Below are 20,173 nucleotides of genomic sequence, written 5' to 3'. Positions count from 1 at the left end.
ATCATGCATATGGTTAGGAAGTTTTACAGTGGTGTCCACAGCAAAACATTTTTCCAACTCAACATAGTGGTACACACCTATAATAGCATCGCCCAGGAGATGGACGCTGGGGAATCAGGACAATCAGGCCAATCGGGGGCCCCTGTGTGCTGCATGTGTCTCACAAGCTACAACCATCATTTCTTCTCCCCTAGTCAGACTGGTGATTGGTGTGCACGGAGGTAACCTAGAGCTCTTGTTACAGATTTAGAGTCAGGGCCGGGATGAGGCATGAGGGTCTGTGTTTCTCACAGGCACTGGGCAATACTGATGCTGCTGGACTCAGTACTACACTTAGGTAAGCAAGGACAGCAAAGCAGAATGCAGTTGCTCATCCTGAAAAAAAAAAATTCCAAATTTTGTTGTTCTTATGCACTCCAGTCACAAAATCCTATCTAAGCCATTTACTAGCTTTGTGGTTATCTGTCTGTCTGTCTCTCTTTCTCTATATTGCCATTGTGGTCTTTGCCTCACTTTGGGAAGCTAAGGGAGTGTATGGTAGGTGCTGGCCAAGGTCCTGAAACCCGATATGCCAAGGGTATGAAAAGAAAATACTGTGGTACTTGGGTTTCTCTTTTAGAAGACACATTGCCAAACTTGTTATGATGCTATACAAAGAGACATCAGTTTTCTCACACCTGTCCTCCTAGGTTTTCTAGTACAGATAAATAAAAACTCAACAGTTTTCAATGAGAAAACATTAAGGACGGCATCCAAGGTAAAGAGGCTTACCACCAATCCTGCTACCCTAAGTTTGCTTCCCAGAGGCTACATGGTGGAGAGAATTGACTCTTGTAAGCTTTTTTCTGATATGCACACATGCTCTGCGAGATGCACATGTTCTCAGACACAAATAAATACATGTAATTTTTTTTTAAAGGTAAGAACGAAAGTGTCCAAGAGGAATGGAATTTGTGAAATGGTGGCTCAGTATAATGGAAACAACAGGGAAAAAAACCAAAGCTAGGTGCTGGAGCGATGGCTCTGTGGCTAAGAGGGCTTGCTTCTCTTACAGAGAAGAATTTGGTTCCCAGCATCCACATTGGACAGCTCAAAACAACCTGAAACTCTGGCTCCGGGGGGATCAGATGCCCTCTTCTGACCCCCATGGGCATGTGTGCTGTCGTGTGCATACCCACTTCCCACATACATACAATGAAGAATAAATATTTGAACCCTTTTTAAAATTAGTGAGCATGTTTCCTGAAGAATGTCTGTCAGCAGTAGAGTGACCAAAAGGCTTATATAGGAAGCAGTCTTTATCCAGCTTGAGTGTAATTAAAAACAAAACTAAAACTAAAACTAAAACACTCCTTAGCTGGTTCAGTCAAATGCAGTTCCCAGTTTGAGTCTCCCTATCATGTTGCAAGATGCTATGAAATACTATTGCATTAACTGTCATTTTTTTTGCATGCACATCATTCCAAATTTTCCAGCTTGTGCTTGCATCTCCTCAAATGTAAGCACAAACAATGGCCCCAGGGGAAAGAGGCCAAAAGAATTCTTTGGCTGAGTGCTTTCCGAGTTTGTTCAGTGCCTAGTCTGAAGGCAGTGATGGGTGATCCTTCCAGGCTAACTACTGTGGACCTACTTCTTGTCTGCCTAGAGGCGTGTGTGTGGACCTCCTCCTTTCTGAGGTTGCCACTGCCACAAGGTACATCTCAGGAGACCCATAGTCCTCAGGGCTGCTGGAGACATGGCTTAGCAGCTGACCACTCACCATTCTTCCAAAAGGACTGGGGCTTGACTTCCAACATGCAATTAGCGGCTCACAACAACCTGTAACCCTAGCTCCAGGGGACCCAAAACTATATTCTGGTCCCTGCAGGTACCAGATACACACATTATGCACATATGCTCAGGCAGGCAAAGCACTCATACACATACATTTTTTTTAAACGAGAGAAGTGTCTGTTCCATTCTATTAAAAAAAAACAGTTCTAAAATAACTGGAAGCAAGGCGGTGTGGTTATGTAAGAATCTATAAAACTCGCTGTGCTGGTACTATAAGCATTTACCAAGTGGGGTTCTAGCATGTGATTTACATTTTTACAACTTCTATTTATTTATACAAACAAAGCAAGACAAAACAAAAAAGCAGGACAGGCTTTTGAGAAAAACCAGTGGGCAAAGATGCTTGCTGCCAAGCCTGAAAAATCTGTTTGATCCAGAAATACACAGGGTGGAAGGAGAAATGAAAAAACAAAAACAAAACTCCTGAAAGTTGTCCTCTGCCTTCCACATGAATACCATGGTGTGTGGAAAGATGCGCACACACATAAACAAAGTCAGTAAATAAATGCAATTGAAATTACAAATAAACATTTTAAAATAGGGAAAATACAAAGGAAGGAGATGCAAAAAACTGCAACAAAGTGACAAAGATCCACAGTACCACAACGCAGACACCACCCCCAGTTCTGGCATCCAGCAATCCCCGCTGCAAGCTCTCCTACCTGATGTCCAGTCCCCTGGTGTTGTGAAGGTGCAGCCAGCTGTGCATTCAGTTTGCCCATAGCCTTCATAGACCTTCAAGGAAAACACAGACACCATGATGCGGGCCACACTGTCCCAGAGCTCTTTGGTGGCCCTTCTTGCCCAGCTTGACTCCCACTGACTGTGTGCTGCTCCTGGCTGAGGATGGTGGGGGCCTGGAGCCCCGAGAGCTGACTCCGGTGTCACTAAACACAGCAGGGCTATGTTGCTGCTTTTGGCCATGAACATTCAGGTTGTGTGGTTTGGAATAAAGGTTTCTTGGCCAAATTTCAACCAGAGGCTCTATTTTCACTTGGATAAATGCATATTCAAGAAATATTCTAGATGTCCTACAGGTCTGATTTTATCTTTGACATTCCTTTCCAGACACTGGTGCTCACAGCATCTAAAGCATAAAGATTTAAGCACTATTCTTAAGAAACAGACATGTTTAACTTCCCTTGAAACCCCACTGCAGCCATGACACAATGCCCTGCCTCTTCAGGAACTTGACAGATTTTAAGTGAATGGATAAATTAAGGGATGGTTTTGTTTGTTTGTGTTTTTGCTTGCTTGCTTGCTTGCTTGCTTGCTTGCTTGCTTGCTTGCTCTTAGAGATAATCAAACAATAGCACACAGATAGGCTCTTCTCCCTGATGCTCTGGCATTGAGACGGGAGATGTTTTGAAGGCTGTAGCGAGCAGAGAGGCAAGGCAGCACAGTACAGAGTCTCCAGCACACTAAGGATGCATTTATATACTTTAAAAACATTTATTTCATGTGTGTACATGTGACTGAGTATATGTATGTGGGCGCCATGTGTGTGCAGTGACAGTGAGGTCAGAAGAGGGCACTGGATTTCCTGGAACTGGAGTCACAGAAAGTTGTGAACCACCATGTGGTTGCTGGAAATTGACCTCAGGTCCTCTGGAAGACCAGGAAGCATTCTTAATCATTGAGTCATTTCTCCAGCCCCTAACTATAACTGTGTTTATAGTTCATTTAATTCCTTTCCCCTTTGTTAAAACTTTCAAGGTCCCCAGTAAAGGATTCTCCTAGCATGGATATACTGGGATCTTTGTACAGTGGAGAGTATAACAGCTTCACTGCCTAGCACACATCCCTCCACCCCTGAGGAAGGCCCTGGAGGATGATACCTGGCACCCCAGAGCTGCTCGTAGGAATCCCAGGACTGTTGGTGATGCGGGGGCTGCTCCAGTAACAATCATTCTCACGTGCCCACCAAGACTGGCCTGCGGGAAGAGAGAAGCTGTCAAAGATGGCGACATTTGAGATGATTCTCATTCAAGGTCGGCTTTCAGCAGCTGCACCTGGATGCTGGGGCTCAGATCAGGAAGAAAGCACATAGCTTCCTAATAAATTTGATCAGTCAGCAACTTAGCCCACAGTATGTCCAATTCTGTCACCATTTCTAGACAAGTGCCATCATTCCATGAGGTAGTTTTTAAATACCATGCTTCTCCCTCCTAAAATGAGTCAGCTACTTTCTCACTCTCCCATTATTCACAGGCCTCCAAAACAATTACTTAAGACAATTTTCTCCAACTTCTATTTTAATGGCATCGTCTTTTTCTCATATACAAATCAATACTATGCTTTATTTACTATGTTCTGCAGAGGACAGAGGATACTTGAAACACTTTGTTTCTGTAAGTTGAGCCAAGAGAGTTTTAAATATTAATTTTCATGGCTAAAAACAGAACAGCAAGATAAAAAAAAAAAAAGTGAGTTGATACAACCCATGAACTAGATTCCTTGGGTGGTGCAGAGCGTGGGGGCTGTGGTGGCGATACAGCAAGAGGCATTTCTGGAATGGCCTGATTTGGGAGAGGCTGAAGGGATAAGACACCAGAAAAGGGAAAGAAGACTCCTGTTCATCTGGTGAGAGGTAAGTGTTTTTTGTTGATAGCACACCATAGCCAGTTTACTAGGAATGGCAAGAAGAAGCCCAGGACTGCAGGTCCCAGTGGTATCTGGGTGGAGCAATGGCCTGAGCATCCAGGCAAGGTGGAAGCCAGAGTACCTACTTTCTAAGGACCTTTTAAATATGTATGTATATATGATATTTTAATTAATTTTTTGAGAATCTCATACCACATTCATTTCCCACTTATCCTGTTAATTCCACCAGGTCCACCCCTGACTCCCTCATTTCTCACCCAACTTCCTGTTCTCTTTTTTTTTTTTTTTTTTTGTTTGTTTGTTTAACATTCTACGGAGTCTAGCTTGTGCTTCCCATATATGAATGGGTGTGAGGCCATCCACTGGACCACTGACAACGTGGGGGTCCTTCTTGCTGGTTACTTTTTAACAAATCTCCATTTTTTTCCTTTGAGATCATCCGCCAGGCACAGTTTCACTCTAGACCCCGCAGCCTTGTTTCTTTACCTGAATCTTATTAAAGAAGAGTTCATCCCAGATACTGTTGTTTCTGATGATTCCACTCTGAACCTCGGCCTGCTTGCGCTTTGCTGCAAACTCCAGGAGCCAGCGCTTTAATGAGGTGTCCGCCTGGTGGAAGATCTGAGGAGCACAAGCGGGAGACAGCTGTCAGAGCTTCGCTAGCTTCCTCCAAACACAGCCTGTGCCCTGGAAGAGGGTATAGACTGGCTAGCAAACGACCCCTGTTCCAGTGTGTCCTTATGAGAGGTCACTGGATTAGTGGCATGAGGCTGAAGGTTCCCACTATCAAGTGGTACATTTTGGAGATGGGAAGGAGATAGGGTGGAAAGGAGGGAGGAAAGGGGAGGGGAGGCGAAGAAGGGAAGGGAAGGAAGGGAAGATCTCTTTAACCAGAGTTTTAGAGGCTGGAAGAAAAGAAGAGAAGGAAGCATAGGGAAGAGTTAGAGGACCTAGGAAGGAGGCAAGTTTTCCGACCTGGGTTGGAGGGAAGGAAAGCCTGCCTGGGACCCCAGATTTTGTCCACACTAGCAAACATGAACCTTCCAGTCTGTGGAACTCACCTTGTCATACATCCGATTCAGCAGCCGTGGGACCACAGGGAAGATGGTGGGGCGGAGGGCTTTCATGTCTTCTGAGAGAAGGCGGATGTCTCCCTGGAAAAATCCCACACGACCTCCATGGCAGTAGACAACAGACTGAAGGAAGAAAATAAGAAAGTGGGAGTCATGTAGGGTGGGCACTCCTGGCTGCAAGCTAGAGCTATCCAGAGTCTGGCCCTCTATGGAGAAAACCAGGACTCCCACCCATCTCTGGCTGCTTCCATAAGACACCGAGTGACAAATGAGTGGCCCACCCACCCAGAACCTTTGTATTAAGTTCTAACCAGGCATAGGGAGAAGGCCGAATGTAATGATGCCAAAGCAGCCATTCTTGCTGGCGCCTGCCTCTTCAAGCCCACTCTCAACCCTAGACATGAGCCACCCCATCCCACTCCGGAAACTCAGATCTAGGGAGTGTTCTATTATCTACACTCCATAAATGGCTCTACTCCAGGCCCCTAGAGAGGCTCTGGATTTCCCAGAGACAGCTCAGCAACTGTGGAAGGTTGTGCCATTCTCTTGGGGTATTAGGGCTGGTAGGAGACCAGGGGTTCAGGGCTGGCTCCTATGGGGCCAGAAGCGTGTGAGGGGCCTTATATGTGCTCTGTTCTTTAGTACCCAGGCCATTCCTTTAAGGAAGGTGGTGTTTCTAGCATGACCACTGGTGGGAGACGAATGCAAAGCTCAGAGAGGTAAAGTGCCCGGCTGTATAAAGCTGGCCGACAATAATGGCTGGCATTCTAACACAGGCCCAGGGAGGTAGAAAGCAAGCCCTGTGATACCATATCTCCCCGCCAGACAGAGCAGAAATGTACTTGAAAGATGTATGTTATCCACAGGCTGGTCCTTTGAGTGGCATGCGCATGGAAAATTCTCTGACTCCACCACCCTATATGGATTCCTCCCTTTGCTCTGTCTCAGGGCCAGTCTTACATTGTCCAGATCTATAGCCCTAGGAGCCATGGCAGTTTGATGCTATGACTTTACTGCTTAATCTGTCTTTTAGGAGTTTGTGAGTTATGGAACAGAAGCATGTTGGTAGTCACAGAGCAGTACCACAGAGCTGGGGGTGGCAAAGCACGTCTCTGAATCTGTCATGCTCTTGGAACAGATGCCACCAACCAGGCCTTCTCCCAGCCGAAGTGTGTCTGTGAGAAAGGCGAGGTGGGTCTGGGTGGGTCCTGAAGCACCCACTGCTCTCAGGAAGGATAGGTGGGGTGGCCAAGGTCCTCCGATCCCTCTGGCCCCCTGTGCTATCTTCTAAGAATGGAACAGTTAGTCCTACTTCATACCAGTGACAGGTGACAAGTGATACCCTGCTGTAAGTGTAGGTTCTGGGCACAGAGGGCGCCTCTCTGATGCCAGGGCCTTACCTGCACCATTCGCTCAAACATGTGTGCTAAAGGCAAATAGGAAAAGTGCACATCCGCACAAGTGGGAGCCCACTGACTCTGCAAGAAAACACAAGGAGCCCAGGCAAGTCCCGGTCAGCCGGGCAGGTGTCTTACCTGGATCACTCTCTCAAACATGTGAGCCAGAGGCAGGAAGGAGATGAGCACATCGTCCTGTCTCGGAAAGATCACTTTCTGCAGGTGACGGGCATGGGAGACAGAAAGGAAAGAAACACTGACAGGAAGACAACGAGAGAGTCATAAAACAATAAAGAGAAAAATGGTCCTGGGGGGAGGGGTGGACAGGGAGTGGGGGAGAGGGAGGATGAGGACAGAGAGAGGTGAGAAGAGAGGAAAAAAAATGATGAGAGAGAGGAGGAGGTGGGGAGGAAAGGTGGAGAAGGGAGAGGGGAGGGACAGAGGGAGAGAAAGGGAGAGAGGGGGAGAGAGAGAGAAAGAGAGAGAGAGAGAGAGAGAGAGGCAGCATAGGAAGCGAAGTGTTAGGTCGCAGCGCCAGTGGGTGTAGGTTATCTGCAGAAGCAAAGAGCCACATGAAGCACACATAAACCAGCAGAGCCAGGCTCCGCAGGGAAGTCTCCTCTCAGGACAGCCTGCGCCTCTCTTGTAGACTGTCTGTTGGTGTTGGCGTCAGCCTGCCTCTCTCTGCCCTCCCCATCCTTCCTGTAACATCTGTTGCAGTCTCCCTGGGCTACTGAGTAGAGATTCGCATGCTCTTGGCTTGATGGCACTTTTAGGCCACGTAGAGAAAATGGCTCAGAGAGTCGTATACCTCATTTGTGCCAGTTGGGCTGAGTTCTGGGCGGGTGGCAGAAGAGAAGAGGCCAAGCCGCAAACAGGTGCCAGACACAGCCTTCCAAGCCACAGCTGGGAATCAGGGCCCTCCTTAAAGGGGACTACTCAGGCTGGGCACTAGCCCATGGCTGGCTCCCAGATGGGACTGGCCCCAGAGACACTGACTGTTCTGTCCAGTAAAGGGTGGGCACTTCCTCAGTGGGACCTAACTGTTCTCTGTCGTGTCACAGAACGCTTCACTCTCCTTTTGCCTTTTGAACCGACTTGGACAAACTTTAGATCCTGGATCATGGCTCTGAACCTGATCTCAGCCAGCAGCCATGCCTCAGTTTCCCACCAAGGCATCTCAGTGTTCGGAGCATATGCTTCGCAGTACCATGTAGCCCATGCTCAGAGAGAGACAGTTTCCACGGTGGAGAAAGGGCCTGGCATCCTTTCTCCTGAAGGAAGCTACAGCAGGTACTCACCCCACCTGGGGCAGCTCCTCCTTCCTTAGCAGTTTATAAACACTAACATGCTTTTGTCAGACCAAGAAAGCGAGCTTTGTGGACTTTCCAGTTACCTTTAAGTACAGCCTTACAATTAGCAGCTGCCGCTGTTTCTCAGACTCTAGTAGTCCTTAAACACAAAACGACCAAATTAAACCCTGGCCTGCTTGACACACAAGTCAATGAGACTTACTTCTGAAATAAAGGTACATACAGGAGCTCAGGGATCTCGTTACTTTTTTTTTTAAGTAAAAAATGAAAAACAAGTTTACATGCTCCCCATCCCCCACCCTGCGCTCTTAAAGTGTTTTTTTTTTGTTTTTTTTGTTTTTTTTTTTTTTTTTTTATATCATGTGAATGTTGGGGTATGGATCATTTCTACATTGGAGTTGAAAGCTAGTATGATAGTTTGTGCTTGAAATCCCAGCATCTGGAAGACTGAGGCAGGAGCATCAGGTATTTGAAGCCAGCTTGGAATACATAGTGAGACCCCAACCAAAAAACCAAACCAAAACAAACAGTACTGGGGGGTTAAAAGTGGTTGTAAAAGTGACAGTGTTCTATTGACTACAGAAACTCTTGTCTGCAAGCAGCTGCCCAGATTATAAATCCTACAATAATGGACAACAACAAAACACAACCCTAACACCTCTGATCTGTGGCCCTCGCACCATGTTCGTCTCAGGATGACTAGGAATATGGTCCAACGCATTTGACGATGAGAGAGTCACGTGGTGCTATGGAAAGGCCGGACACCCCTGTTAGTAGAACTTCAAGTGTGTCCTCAAGAAACACCTGCATAGGAAGGGCACTTTATTCACCTCTGTCACTTTCAGAAAGCCTGAGAAATCGGCCACCACGTTCCCATGGGTGAGCATCGCACCTTTGGGGTTCCCTGAAAACAGAAGGCAAGAAAAGGTGTTACTTAGGAGCCTGAACATTATCCTTTGACCTCCACGTATGTACTGTAGCATGGTATACTATGGCATGGTGTACCCAACTCCTACGCAAAATAAATAAAACAAGTGCCAGAGGATTTAACAACACTTTTCTAAATGGTCAATTTAAGCTGGACATGGTAGCTCACAATTGTACTCTCAGTTCTCTGAAGGCTGAGGCGGGAGAATTTCTGTGGGTTCAAGGCCAGCCTGGACTAGTCTTAGACTCTGTTTTATAAAGAGGGTGTGCTATGTGAATTTTGCCTCAAAATAAAAACAAAAAGGGGAGAAAGGAGCGAAACTTGTGAGGAGGCTTTCTTTGGAGAGGGTTGCATTAATACTTCAAGTCTTCTCCCTAAATCCTGAAACCTAAGATCACACAGATGCTAACAGGATCTAGGGAGACCCGTGAGAAGAGAGAGAAGGCCCAATGGTTACAAACAGGTCAAACAAGTCCTGGACCCCAGAGGCGGGAGGCAGTCTACAGTCAGGAGTCAGCCTGAGGTGGCAGAGAGGGCGCTGGGTTGGAGGAATCTGTTCAGCAGGCTGGTCTGCCAGGAGGCGAGGAGCCTCACTGAGATGGTTAATTTGGACAGGATTTGGGATCACCTAGGAAACAATCCTTTGGGCAGCTGAACGAGGCCATTTTCAGGGAGATTTGGCTGAGATGGGAAGCCCCACCCTAAATAAAAGGCAGGGCCATCCCATGGGCTGGGATCCTGGAGTGAATGAAAAGAAGAGGGAGGAGCACCAGCATCCGTTTCTGTCTGCTTCCTGACAGTGGATGTAACGTGACCAGCTGCCTCAGCTCCCACTGCCTTGTCTTCCCATCACGACGGTCTCTATCCTTTCTTAAATTATAAGCCAAGATAAAACCTTGTTTTCTTCTTTCCCTGAGCTGCATTTGTCAAGCATCTTGCCACATCAGTGAGAAAGGAAACTGATCCACCCTCCCAGCCCACAAAATTGGAGGAGGAGTTACAGAGTTAGGATGTGGTGGAGGAGGGTTCAGATAGCCCAGGAGAGGTACTACCTATGTCAGAACTCAGAAAAACACCCATCGATGAAAGCATAAGTTTTAGACATTTTCCCTCAACCATCTCCTGACATCTACAACCCAGTTCCTTGTTCTTGATCCTCCGTGTCAAACCTGGTGGGAGAGGGCAGAGATGCCACTAACAAGGTTGGGGTGCAGAAGCACAGAGGGGAGAAGGATGGGGGATTGTGCCTTCTTCCCATGCCAAGCCCATAGGGTCAGGGAGGTCCTGATGAAGCCTACTGGCTCCTAGTTTGGACTTACACCCTGTTTCTGAATTCAACTCTATGGCTTATGGTGACCCCGGGACCACCTTATTGTCCAATAGTGACCAGGAAGACATTTATCCAGGGGCAGAAAGAGAGAACTTCCTTCCCTGATCAAGTAACAGAGATAAAAATAAATTCCTCCTCATAAGCATATCCCCTGAGGCCTTCTTGCTCATCTTACAGGTGACCCAGTTGCCATCAGTCACAGCCTCATGTTCTAATTCAAGTGACAGAGGCGTCTCTTTGCCTCAGATGTGTGATAGGTGAGGTCTCAGCCTGTGTGCCGGTGCTTTCATCCATGGTATCAACCACAGGAGGGTTCTGGGGACATAGATGGATGTGGTTCTGGGGACATAGAAGGATGTGTTACATAAAAAGTGACTCTTTTTCCTAATAGGTAGTTGTCAAAGTGTCTTCCACTGGGAAAGAGAAAGACCCACAGGATCTGCCTCATCTGTGCTTGGCTTTTTATCCCAGCGTTCCCTCAGGCCTGAGCCCATGTTTGCTCTCCTAGTTGACCCTCAAGATATGAATCCTCCAGAATCCCAGAGCCCTTAAGGTATTCTGACAGGCACCTGGCAAGTTTTACCTTCAGGTTCTGGAAGTTTTTGAGGATCATTTTCCAGATACCAGATATAGAGTAGGAATATCACAAAATAGATCCTTGTGCCATAGAGTTATGGGCCTGTGGATCTGGCTGATGTGCACACAATCATCACAAACATGAGCAGAAGGCCTGAGGATGGGGAGAGAAAGCTGACGAAAATTCTGTACCACCTTCTCGGTTGAGGCCGCACACCAATTGGCAATGGTGGCAGTTCTTCGGTTCTGTGCCCTTCTCTTCTCCAGCACAATGCCCAAGCTCAGAACTTTTAGAAGTACAAATTTTCTTCCAGATTCAAATGTCACTTTAGGAACAACATAAAGAACTCTTGAAATAGTCCCAGAAGTGTTCAGATTATTTGTACAAGTCACCTCTCCGTGTGAGCCCAAGGGCTGAAGGAGAAGCAGGTGTTCATCACAGATTCTGGGAGCTGATGACAAAGGTCTCCTTAGGAAGGGAGAGGTAAGCCATCAGGAAAGCTGTGCCTGCTGCTTGGATCCAGGACCAGTCTACATCTCTGGCAGCATGTCTTTTAAACTGGGTGTAGAAAGTTTTCTGCCTGCTCACACAGAGAACAGAGATCATCTGGGACAGACCCATGAGCAATCTGGGTTGCAGAACCAAAGTGCAGATTTTCCTGCAGTTGTCTTTGCTGCACGTTCAGCGAGAAACTAAGCTACCCAGGCCAACGTCTCATCGACGCAAGGCTGGCTGTCTATTTTTTGGCTCCCACACAGAGGCTAGCTCTCTTTGCACGAAGCGTATTCACTTAAAATCTATGGAAACTGAGGCAGAAGGGAGGTCACATGATTCCAAGGCTACAAAAATCAAGAGTGCTGAGGTGTCTGCCAGAGCACTGGCAGGTGTTTTTCAGTGACTGGGTACAAGCTGGTTCCAGATAGAAGTAACGAATTCTGTTCTCTTCAGGCCTGATGAGGGCTCCAAAGCACTGACTGTTTCTAGGACATTCCTGTTACATGCTAGAAGTACCTCTTCCTGAAAGATTCTGCCAAAGGTCAGTGCTAGGTCATATTTCCTACATTCCCCCACTAGAAGAATAGCAGAGCTTTCATCAAGGCTGACAGCCAGACACTAGGCATGCAAAGCAAGCAGGTGGCTATGTATGACATCGAGGACAAGTGTGGATGACATGCTGACAAGAGGATGAATGTAAGAGGCACAACACAGGCTTAGCCTAAGTCCAAGGAGGCCTGAGTATGTGGTCCGGCAGGATGGCAGGATGGTATCAGGCCAAAGGCCTGCTTGCTCTCTCAGACCTGCCTGCTACTACTGGCCATGGCTTTAAAGCAAAAGGCCTAGAACAGTAAGTTCCAATCAGTTTTCCGGTCCCATGCACGCTGCCCCTCCACACAGCTAGGTAAGGACAGCCCAGCTTCCAATGTGAGTCCACAGTCGGGAAGGCACTGGGTACAACAGCTGAGCTTTTCCAGCTGGCCAACAGCATATTTCAACAGCATGAAGTATTTCCCCAGACAAAAGGGCAGCATCGTTGATCAAGTGAGCTACTGAAAACCTGAAGTTACTTAGGGCAAAGAGGACCAAGGCTAAAAATGACAGCAGTGACTTGTTTCCCAAAACCGTGTCACCAAATAAATAAATAAGATAGAAAGATATGAAGAAAGAAAGAAGACAGAAAGAGAGAAAGAAAGAAAGAAAGAGAGAGAGAGAGAGAGAGAGAGAGAGAGAGAGAGAAATCAGGCTATGAAACTCAACGCCAAAAAGACTTCATGAAGTACAATTTTAAAAGCAACATAAGCCTGAAGGGCATTTTAAAATTCCGGGCTGGCTCTGGAGGGCGGAGTCTGTATTACTTTTCTGAAAGGATTTAGCAAAATATAGTTTTGTTTTGTTTTTTTTTAATCTTTAAGCCCACTTGAGCTAATCATTTCTATCTGCTATTTGATAAAGCCACGCTCCTCAGGGCCTACTGGCATGCATGATCCAGCCTTTGTGGCTGGTCAGGGGTCTCCCAAATGCTGTTTAGTTGGGGGATCCCAGGTCACTGCCTGCTAAGAACTATCATCAGGCTGGCTGGTCCTTGGACTGGAAGTGAATGCTGGGAACTTCTTGTCCATTCAGGGTGAAGCAAGTGATGGTTTGAATGAGAATGTCTCCAATAGTCTTAGGCTTTTGAATACTTAGTCCTCAGTTGGTGGCACTGTGTGGGCAGCTTACAGGGTATTCCCTTGCTGGAGGAAGTATGTCACTGGGGACAGACTTTGGGAGTGTAAAGACTCATGCCGTTGCTAGTTTGCTTTCTCTGCTTCTGGTTTGCAGTGTGGGGTGGGAGCTCTCAGCTCCTGGCTTCTGGTCACCATGTCTGCCACCCATTGGCTTGTTGTCTCCACCATCATGGACTCTCTGGAACCACAAACCTATGTGTGTCCCTTCTTCCATAAGTTGCCTTGGTCATGGAGTTTTATCACAGCAATAGAAAAGCTACCAAGACATTTCGTAAGTCATCAGACAAAGCAGGCAGCAGTGAGAAGGCGCTGGGAAGGCGGTTCAAAGAGCAGGACGCTGGGCCCAGTGCCTCCATGTGGAGCTGGTTTGCTGTCAAACCTGCTAGCCTCACAGACTGTGCCGAGGGGCCAGCCTCACAGGGGAAGCAGGGACAGGGCTCTGCAGACTGCAAAGTGCTGTATCTGTACCTTCTCCAGGAGGCGTTTCTGGATTATTCTTGCTGGTGTACCCCTTGCTCAGCACCAAGCAAAGTCATTTATGCTCACGTCTTCTTCTTGGCAGTCTTGCGTAGGCCTGTCCTTGCATATCCCATCCCGCACCTTATTTGGAATCTTTAACCACCCCCTCTCAAGTGAAGACTTGGGGGACAGCGACAGCAGAGGGTTTAAGTGATTGGCTTGTAGTACTGTAGCAAGGGGTAGTAAGGGGCTTTTGAGTCCATACTCCTCTGGTCTCTGACACAAAGGCCAGGCAGGGGCAGAAAGCAGAGGGGAGAGCTATTTCCCATGAAGAAATGACTCCGTGAGCAGAGTCCAGCCTATAGTTTGTGACCCAGCTGCCTAGGCTCCATTGCCCCAGGTCTAGGAGGCACTGAGTCGCCTCATCATCTGTTTACAGCTGCCCGGCCCTGCCTTGCCCAGCATGGCCAATGGAGGAAGCAGAAGGGAGCCAACAGCAATAGCTGAACAGAAGGACCAGGCTCAGTCTACCCCACAGAGGGCACAAGAGATTCCTGAAGTCTCCTGCCAGGCAGCCAAGAACAGGGGCGTCTGGACCTCTGCTTACCTGTTGTACCACTTGTGAAGCACACGATGGAGAGGTCATCAGGCTGGGGGGGCTGCAGGAGTGAGAAAAGACATATGTTGGGGAGAGCCATGGGACCCCTCTACCACCCAGTCCTGTGTTTGTGCTGTAGTGACTGACATGCGGGGCATCATGTTACACACTCCTGTGTACCACAGTTGGAACGATGGGCAGGTGAACACCCGGAAAAGAGGAAAGAGGCACAGTACACAGATGAGATTGTGTCCTACAACCTCACACCTCGCTCTGTTTCCCCTCCCCCAGCCTGAGCAGTGTTAGACATGGGGTTGGGCTGCAGAAGCCAAAGACCCTTCCTTTCTAGTAGGTGTGGCTTGCTGTTGAGCTGTTCACAGCCTCCTAAGCTCTGCACCAGGCCCTAGCTGCAGCAGTGGGTCCATGGTCTTAGATCACGAAGATCACTCCGAGGCCAGGTATACACAGGAAACAGCTTCCTAAAGGGGTAGCATGTAATGTGATACATAAAAGCAAGCAAGATTCATCCAGATGAAGGGAGGTTCTTCATCTGTGGGGGCTTCTCTGGGCACAGACACCACGGTGCTGGACACAGGACATGCTGAAGAATCATGGAGCAGGTCTCTGAGGCTGAGCCTGGGGCAGGGGAGATGTAAAAATACCCAGGGTACTCATGGAGGGTTCTAGGAAGCAGAGCCCTGGCCTGCTCTGGCTCGGATGTGAGAAAGCTCAGCAGGGCTGGTGAGGGAGTGGGGAAGACTGAGAAAGAGAGGGCCAAGAAGCCGGAGACCTTGTGAGAAACTCCTCCCTCCAACACTGAGTCCAGAAGGCAGAGACTGCCACTGCAACCTGACCTTGGGAGGCACCACATGGGATGGCACCCAGAAAAGCTCAGGGAATGAAAATGAACAAGGAGAAGTCTACAGCGGTGGCTCATGCTCGTAATTTCGGTGCTGGGAGGCAGAGACCATTAGGTTGATGGGGCAGCCTGGCCAGCCAGCCTTGTCCAGGGTCCAGGCCAGTTGAAAGGCCCTGTCTCAAAGAGCAGAGCCTGAAGAAAATCAGTTGAAGCTGATACCAGACTGTCCCACTCACTCACATACCCTGTATAAACCTGCATGCATGCAAACATGAACAGGCATGAGCACACACACACATGCGCATGCTCACATATACTTGTATAAACACCTACACACATACTCTCTCTCTCTCTCTCTCTCACACACACACATACACACACACACTTAAAACAAAAACAAGAACAAAGATAGCTGATGCCACCAGCCCCTGGGCCATGAGGGATACTTCTAGTTCTTGGGTGTTTCTGTCCATCTCGTGTTCTGTGGGGTTCATAGCATTCAAGGGAGAAAAAGAAGACCAAGACCTCCCCATGAAAATGTTACATGAGAACCGAGGGTGGCCAGGACTGGATGTCCTTTTGTCTCTCTCCCAGTAGCGGCCTCTTGCCCTCAATCCTTGCCTGGGCGCTCAGCCCACAGCAGTGCTGGGCAGCTGGGCAGGCACTCACAGGCTGTACTTAGGAGCTGCTTACTAGCATGGAGGTATTGACATGGAGGAGCTTGTTGGCCTCTCTACCCAGCTCTGTGCACTGAGGGGTTCCAAGAGGACTAGCCTCACTTACTATCTGGCTTACCAATGCCTGCTGGGAGATTAGCTTACCACGGGGGCATGGTGATGCTCTTGGCCACAGTCCTAGAGAGAGAGAGAGAGAGAGAGAGAAAGAGAATGCTGTTTTAAAAACATTCAAAGATTGTCATAAATTAAAAAAGAAAATCAAAATTACTCACCACAGTAGGCCTTGCTCTTATACTGAGCGCAGAGCTTAGCATCCCTAACCTGACATGGGCTGTTGTGACAAATAGAGTGGTCCCTCCTCAGATATTTTTCAGCCTGGGGCTCCCGGGAAGGAGGATGGTGGGGGGCTGCAAGCCCACCCCGTGTGCTAGAGACGGGGAGCCTGCTACTCAGGGAAAATCCAGGCGCTATATACATATCACTTAGTTATGGACATGTTGGGAAACATACACAAAAGAATGGCTGAATGACCTAGGCTTCCAGATGAACAGTCAGCAGTGGGGGACAGTGGGGAGGCAGGAGCTGCCAGGGCAGGTGTGGCTAATGTCAAGGGTTTGTTAAAGAGCGCAGGGTCATGGGTGCAATAAAGGACCAAGAGAGGCATGAGGACAACTGGAAGGTTTGGCCTGGGGGGAGGGGAGGGGAGGTCTGTATGCCATACAGCGGGGTCAACTGCTACTGAGCAAACCAGAGTCCCAGGAGGCCAGGGTGCCATGCATCACTCTATTAGCTCATGCACTGCCACAATCTGATCCCTCTGAGGTGGTCAGATACGGAAAAATTAATCATGATGGCTGCTGGGAGGGTCTGGGTCTTATTGACAAGAACCGTCCCAGGTTCCTGGATCATCAAGTCCTGTGGCATCCACACATTTACACCTTCTGCAAGTGAGGAAGCTCAAGAGGCCATGGGAGTGGCTCAGGCTGGTGCCATCATCTGTCTGTTGGTGTCTGGGCCCACTGGCTGGACAGGTCTCAAAGTTTCAATCTAGAGGGTGCCTGTAAGCACAAGCCCCAGGCCTTCCTCTACCATTCCCTGCAAATCCACCTTGTCTTGCCGCAGATGAATCTGAGTGGCCATCCTAAGGCATGCAAGGATCAGGTTGCTGGCAGCTGTGACTTGGCAGCTAGCCAGCTATTACCCAGCAAACACCCGAGATGCAGATTCTCACCTCTATAGCCTTCATAGACTTGATGTTGACCCCGCACTTCTGTCCTCTCTCTCTCAGGGCATCCTCAAATGGCTCCATGAGGATGACCAGCTTGAGGCCTGGAGTCTCCTTCCTCTCCACGTGCTCCAGCAGAAGTACAGCCTTCTGAGGTTTATCCACGATCACTGTGAAGATGTCCGCTGCAGGGGCCAAAGGGGAGAGTCAGGCTGAGCAGGTGTAGGCTGGGACTGAATGGGACATGACAGGCCATGACATGATATAGTGATACCAGCTCATATGTAAATAAACATGTGGGATGGGCTATGAGGGTCATGCATCATGTGGGCCATGAGTGCTAGGAGGAGTTGAGGGCAAAGGCCAGGGAGCATCCTAAAGCAGATAGTTCAGCTTTTCTTCAGATAGCCCCCATGAGCTCTGTCTGCCTGGGATATTTACCACCATAGCAATGATGATGCCAAGCTGTAGGAACCTTGCACGGCCATAGCCTCTTAGAAAATAGAGAGAGGCTTCCTCATGGCATCCCAGACCTATGGACGGAGGCTTTAGACTCAGTTTAGACTCAGAAGGCCAACTCAGGGGAAATCGTGTGAGTCCCTAGTGTTTTGTTTTGTTTAATTGTGAAATAGAGTCCCAGGGTGCTCTCCAACTGGCTGTGCAGTCAAGGATGGCTTTAAACTTCTGATCTTCTTCCTCCAACTATCCAAGTGCTGGGATTTCTGACATGTTCCACTGGGTCTGGATAATACCTTAGGATTTTCTGAGAGCAGAAGTAAAGCGGCTTTTCTGAATGTCCAACAATCAGTATGGCCCAAGAGGCTGGCGGCTGGAGGGCTAGCTGCTTATGAGAGAGGGGCTGGAGGGGGGGCTCACCTGTATTGATGATGTAGCAAATAGCCCCTGGGCCCAGGGTATCATAGAGTGGGACTACCACCATGGAATATGTGTAGCAGGCCAGCTCTGCAATGATCCACTAAAGAAATGCAAAGTTAGGTAGAGTTAGAGGGAAAAGAGGTAAGATAGGTCCAGAGAGTGAGTCAGTGTGTGCCAAGGATAACCCAAAGACCTCTGCTTGCTACCCTAGTGTATAACCCCTAGATTTCGTGTCCAAACAGCCCAAATCCTGCATGGGCCTCTTCATCATGGCTTTTTCTTCCCTGTGGCTCCAGGCACAATGTGGATGGAGCTTGGATAGGACATCCATTCCCGCTGCAGGGAAGAACTGGGCACGTAGGTGGTAGTGCCATGGCTTTGGTCTCAGTCCCCAGGCTCTACCAAGAGTGGAAACAAGACTTCCGATCCCTGTCCCCCTGACGCCTCTGAAAACAGTCAGACAGATGCTCACCTCTGGCCGATTCTGTGCAAAAACGCCAATGAACTGCTCTGGGCCCACTTTACAGTCGTGCTGGAGAAGTCCTGACCCCAGAAATTCAGCCCTCTTGGCCACCTGTGCAGAGATGGGCAGGAGTTGGGGGGTGATGGACAAAGGAGGAGGCTTCGGTGGGGCTTGTCCAAACAGCTTCTGGGTTCTCCACCCAGGTATGCAGAGAGCCCCTTGAGGCTGAGGCAGGGAAATTCGGTGGGAAAAATAAAGTGATGCCCTCTGGCTTGTCAATGCTCCATCAAGGGTGTGGGAGGGGTTCACTGTCCGGGGTCAATGGCTGTGGGGAGGGGTGGGGTCATAATCTTCAGCTGTTTAGCCACTGATTCGCTTGTTGTTCATGCTCCTGTAGCTGAGCCCCCACCTCTTCCGGCAAGCAACCCTACTGAAACTCGGCGGGTCACAAAAACCAAACAGACAGGGAAGTGGGAGGGAGAACTTGTCAGGGGAGGAATCCGGTGGGGATGAGGGAGGTGATGGGAGGCAAAAGCAACTCATGACACTGTCAAAGAGTTTAAAAACAAGTATAAGAATAAAAAATCGAAGCAAAACAGGATTGTGCAGATAAGGTGCCCCAGGCTTCACACGTGGACATTTCTCATTGTGATCGTTCCTCTAAAGATCTTGAACAAGAAGACTTTAATATCACACATGTATTTGCATGTTTTAGTCTGTTTTACTTTACTTTTATGGCTTCGTTTCATTTTTATCACTTTTGAGGGATTTCTTTTTACCGTAGATAACATCTCAGTTGACTGTCATGTTTTCTGAACATGGTTTCTCCTACCTCTTCAGACAAGCCAGACATTGCATGCACATTGTTCTATTTTCATAACATGTTCTATAAAAAAGATACACAAAACTTTTCAATGTAAAAACTAATTTTAAGGAATGAGGCTCAGCTGGGCATGGTGGCACATGCCTTTAATCCCAGCATTCACGGGGGCAGAGGCAGACAGATTATTGTAAGTTCGAGGCCAGCCTGGTCTACAAAGCAAGTCCAGGGCAGCCAAGGCTATACAGAGAAACACTGTCTTGAAAAAAAGAAAGAAAGAAAAGAAAAGAAAAAAAATGAGGTCCCTGGAATCCATCTGGGTACTCCTGAGCCTTCCCTAACCCAACAGAGCTTTAGGGCTCCAGGGCTGGACAGGATGAGGCCTGGGCCCTCACTCACCTCTTTGTAGGATAGCCACTGATAAGGCTGTTCTGGCTTCCGGAAGCCAAGACAGGGCCCATTCCCTGCAAAGAGACAAATGGGCCTTGTGTCAGGGAGGGAGGTGAGTGGACTCTCCTCCTGCCCGTCGACCAAGCACAGGAAATAGTATGCTCTGGATGACTCTGGGTCCAGGAAACTTCCCTGAAGCAGCTTGCCTCCCTGCTGTGGCCCAAGAAGGGTATAAGAATGCAAGAACAGCTTCTCCCCAGGTATCTGGGAGTCCAGGAGTGGGATATCGTGTTACCCAGTTTCTACTTTGACTTACGCGACCTATGGGAGAACTACAAGGGCACTTACAGTGGCCGGAGAAGGTAGCAGGATGGCCCTCTGTGACTGTCTCCCTTTGTCTCAAATCCTGGGATTACTGAGGCATCTTAGGGGTGCAGGTTCCAAACCATGGTTGACAGTATGATAGGACGGTTCTAGGCTCCCCAGAGGCTGCTCGTGGTGTATATAGAGTTCAAGGCCTGACATC

General features: G+C 48.4%; 1 protein-coding gene across 5 annotated transcripts in view; it reads right to left on the bottom strand.

The window, feature by feature from the left end:
• The window catches only part of Acsl6 (acyl-CoA synthetase long chain family member 6), a 61,859-nt gene that overhangs the window by 18,958 nt on the left and 22,728 nt on the right, over positions 1 to 20,173 (bottom strand). For 3 of the 5 annotated variants that reach the window (XM_055602796.1, XM_055602797.1, XM_055602795.1), the window contains exons 4-15: positions 19,657 to 19,721; positions 18,447 to 18,548; positions 17,975 to 18,074; positions 17,105 to 17,283; positions 16,018 to 16,050; positions 14,347 to 14,398; positions 9,051 to 9,124; positions 7,046 to 7,123; positions 5,499 to 5,633; positions 4,924 to 5,058; positions 3,672 to 3,767; positions 2,496 to 2,568 (exon numbers count right to left, since the gene is read on the bottom strand). In XM_055602796.1, the coding sequence (XP_055458771.1) occupies positions 2,496 to 2,568; positions 3,672 to 3,767; positions 4,924 to 5,058; positions 5,499 to 5,633; positions 7,046 to 7,123; positions 9,051 to 9,124; positions 14,347 to 14,398; positions 16,018 to 16,050; positions 17,105 to 17,283; positions 17,975 to 18,074; positions 18,447 to 18,548; positions 19,657 to 19,721 (1,122 nt within the window). Of the gene's footprint in view, positions 1 to 2,495; positions 2,569 to 3,671; positions 3,768 to 4,923; positions 5,059 to 5,498; positions 5,634 to 6,910; positions 6,989 to 7,045; positions 7,124 to 9,050; positions 9,125 to 14,346; positions 14,399 to 16,017; positions 16,051 to 17,104; positions 17,284 to 17,974; positions 18,075 to 18,446; positions 18,549 to 19,656; positions 19,722 to 20,173 lie in introns of all 5 variants that reach the window. The other 2 variants (XM_055602794.1, XM_055602793.1) reach the window with 2 other exon arrangements.

This window comes from Psammomys obesus, unplaced genomic scaffold (assembly GCF_907164565.1).
Source record: "Psammomys obesus unplaced genomic scaffold, mPsaObe1.curated_primary_1811, whole genome shotgun sequence".
In the NCBI taxonomy this organism is placed as follows: domain Eukaryota; kingdom Metazoa; phylum Chordata; class Mammalia; order Rodentia; family Muridae; genus Psammomys; species Psammomys obesus.
The sequence above is the reverse complement of the archived record's forward strand: the minus strand, read 5'-3'. Positions and strand labels throughout refer to the sequence as shown.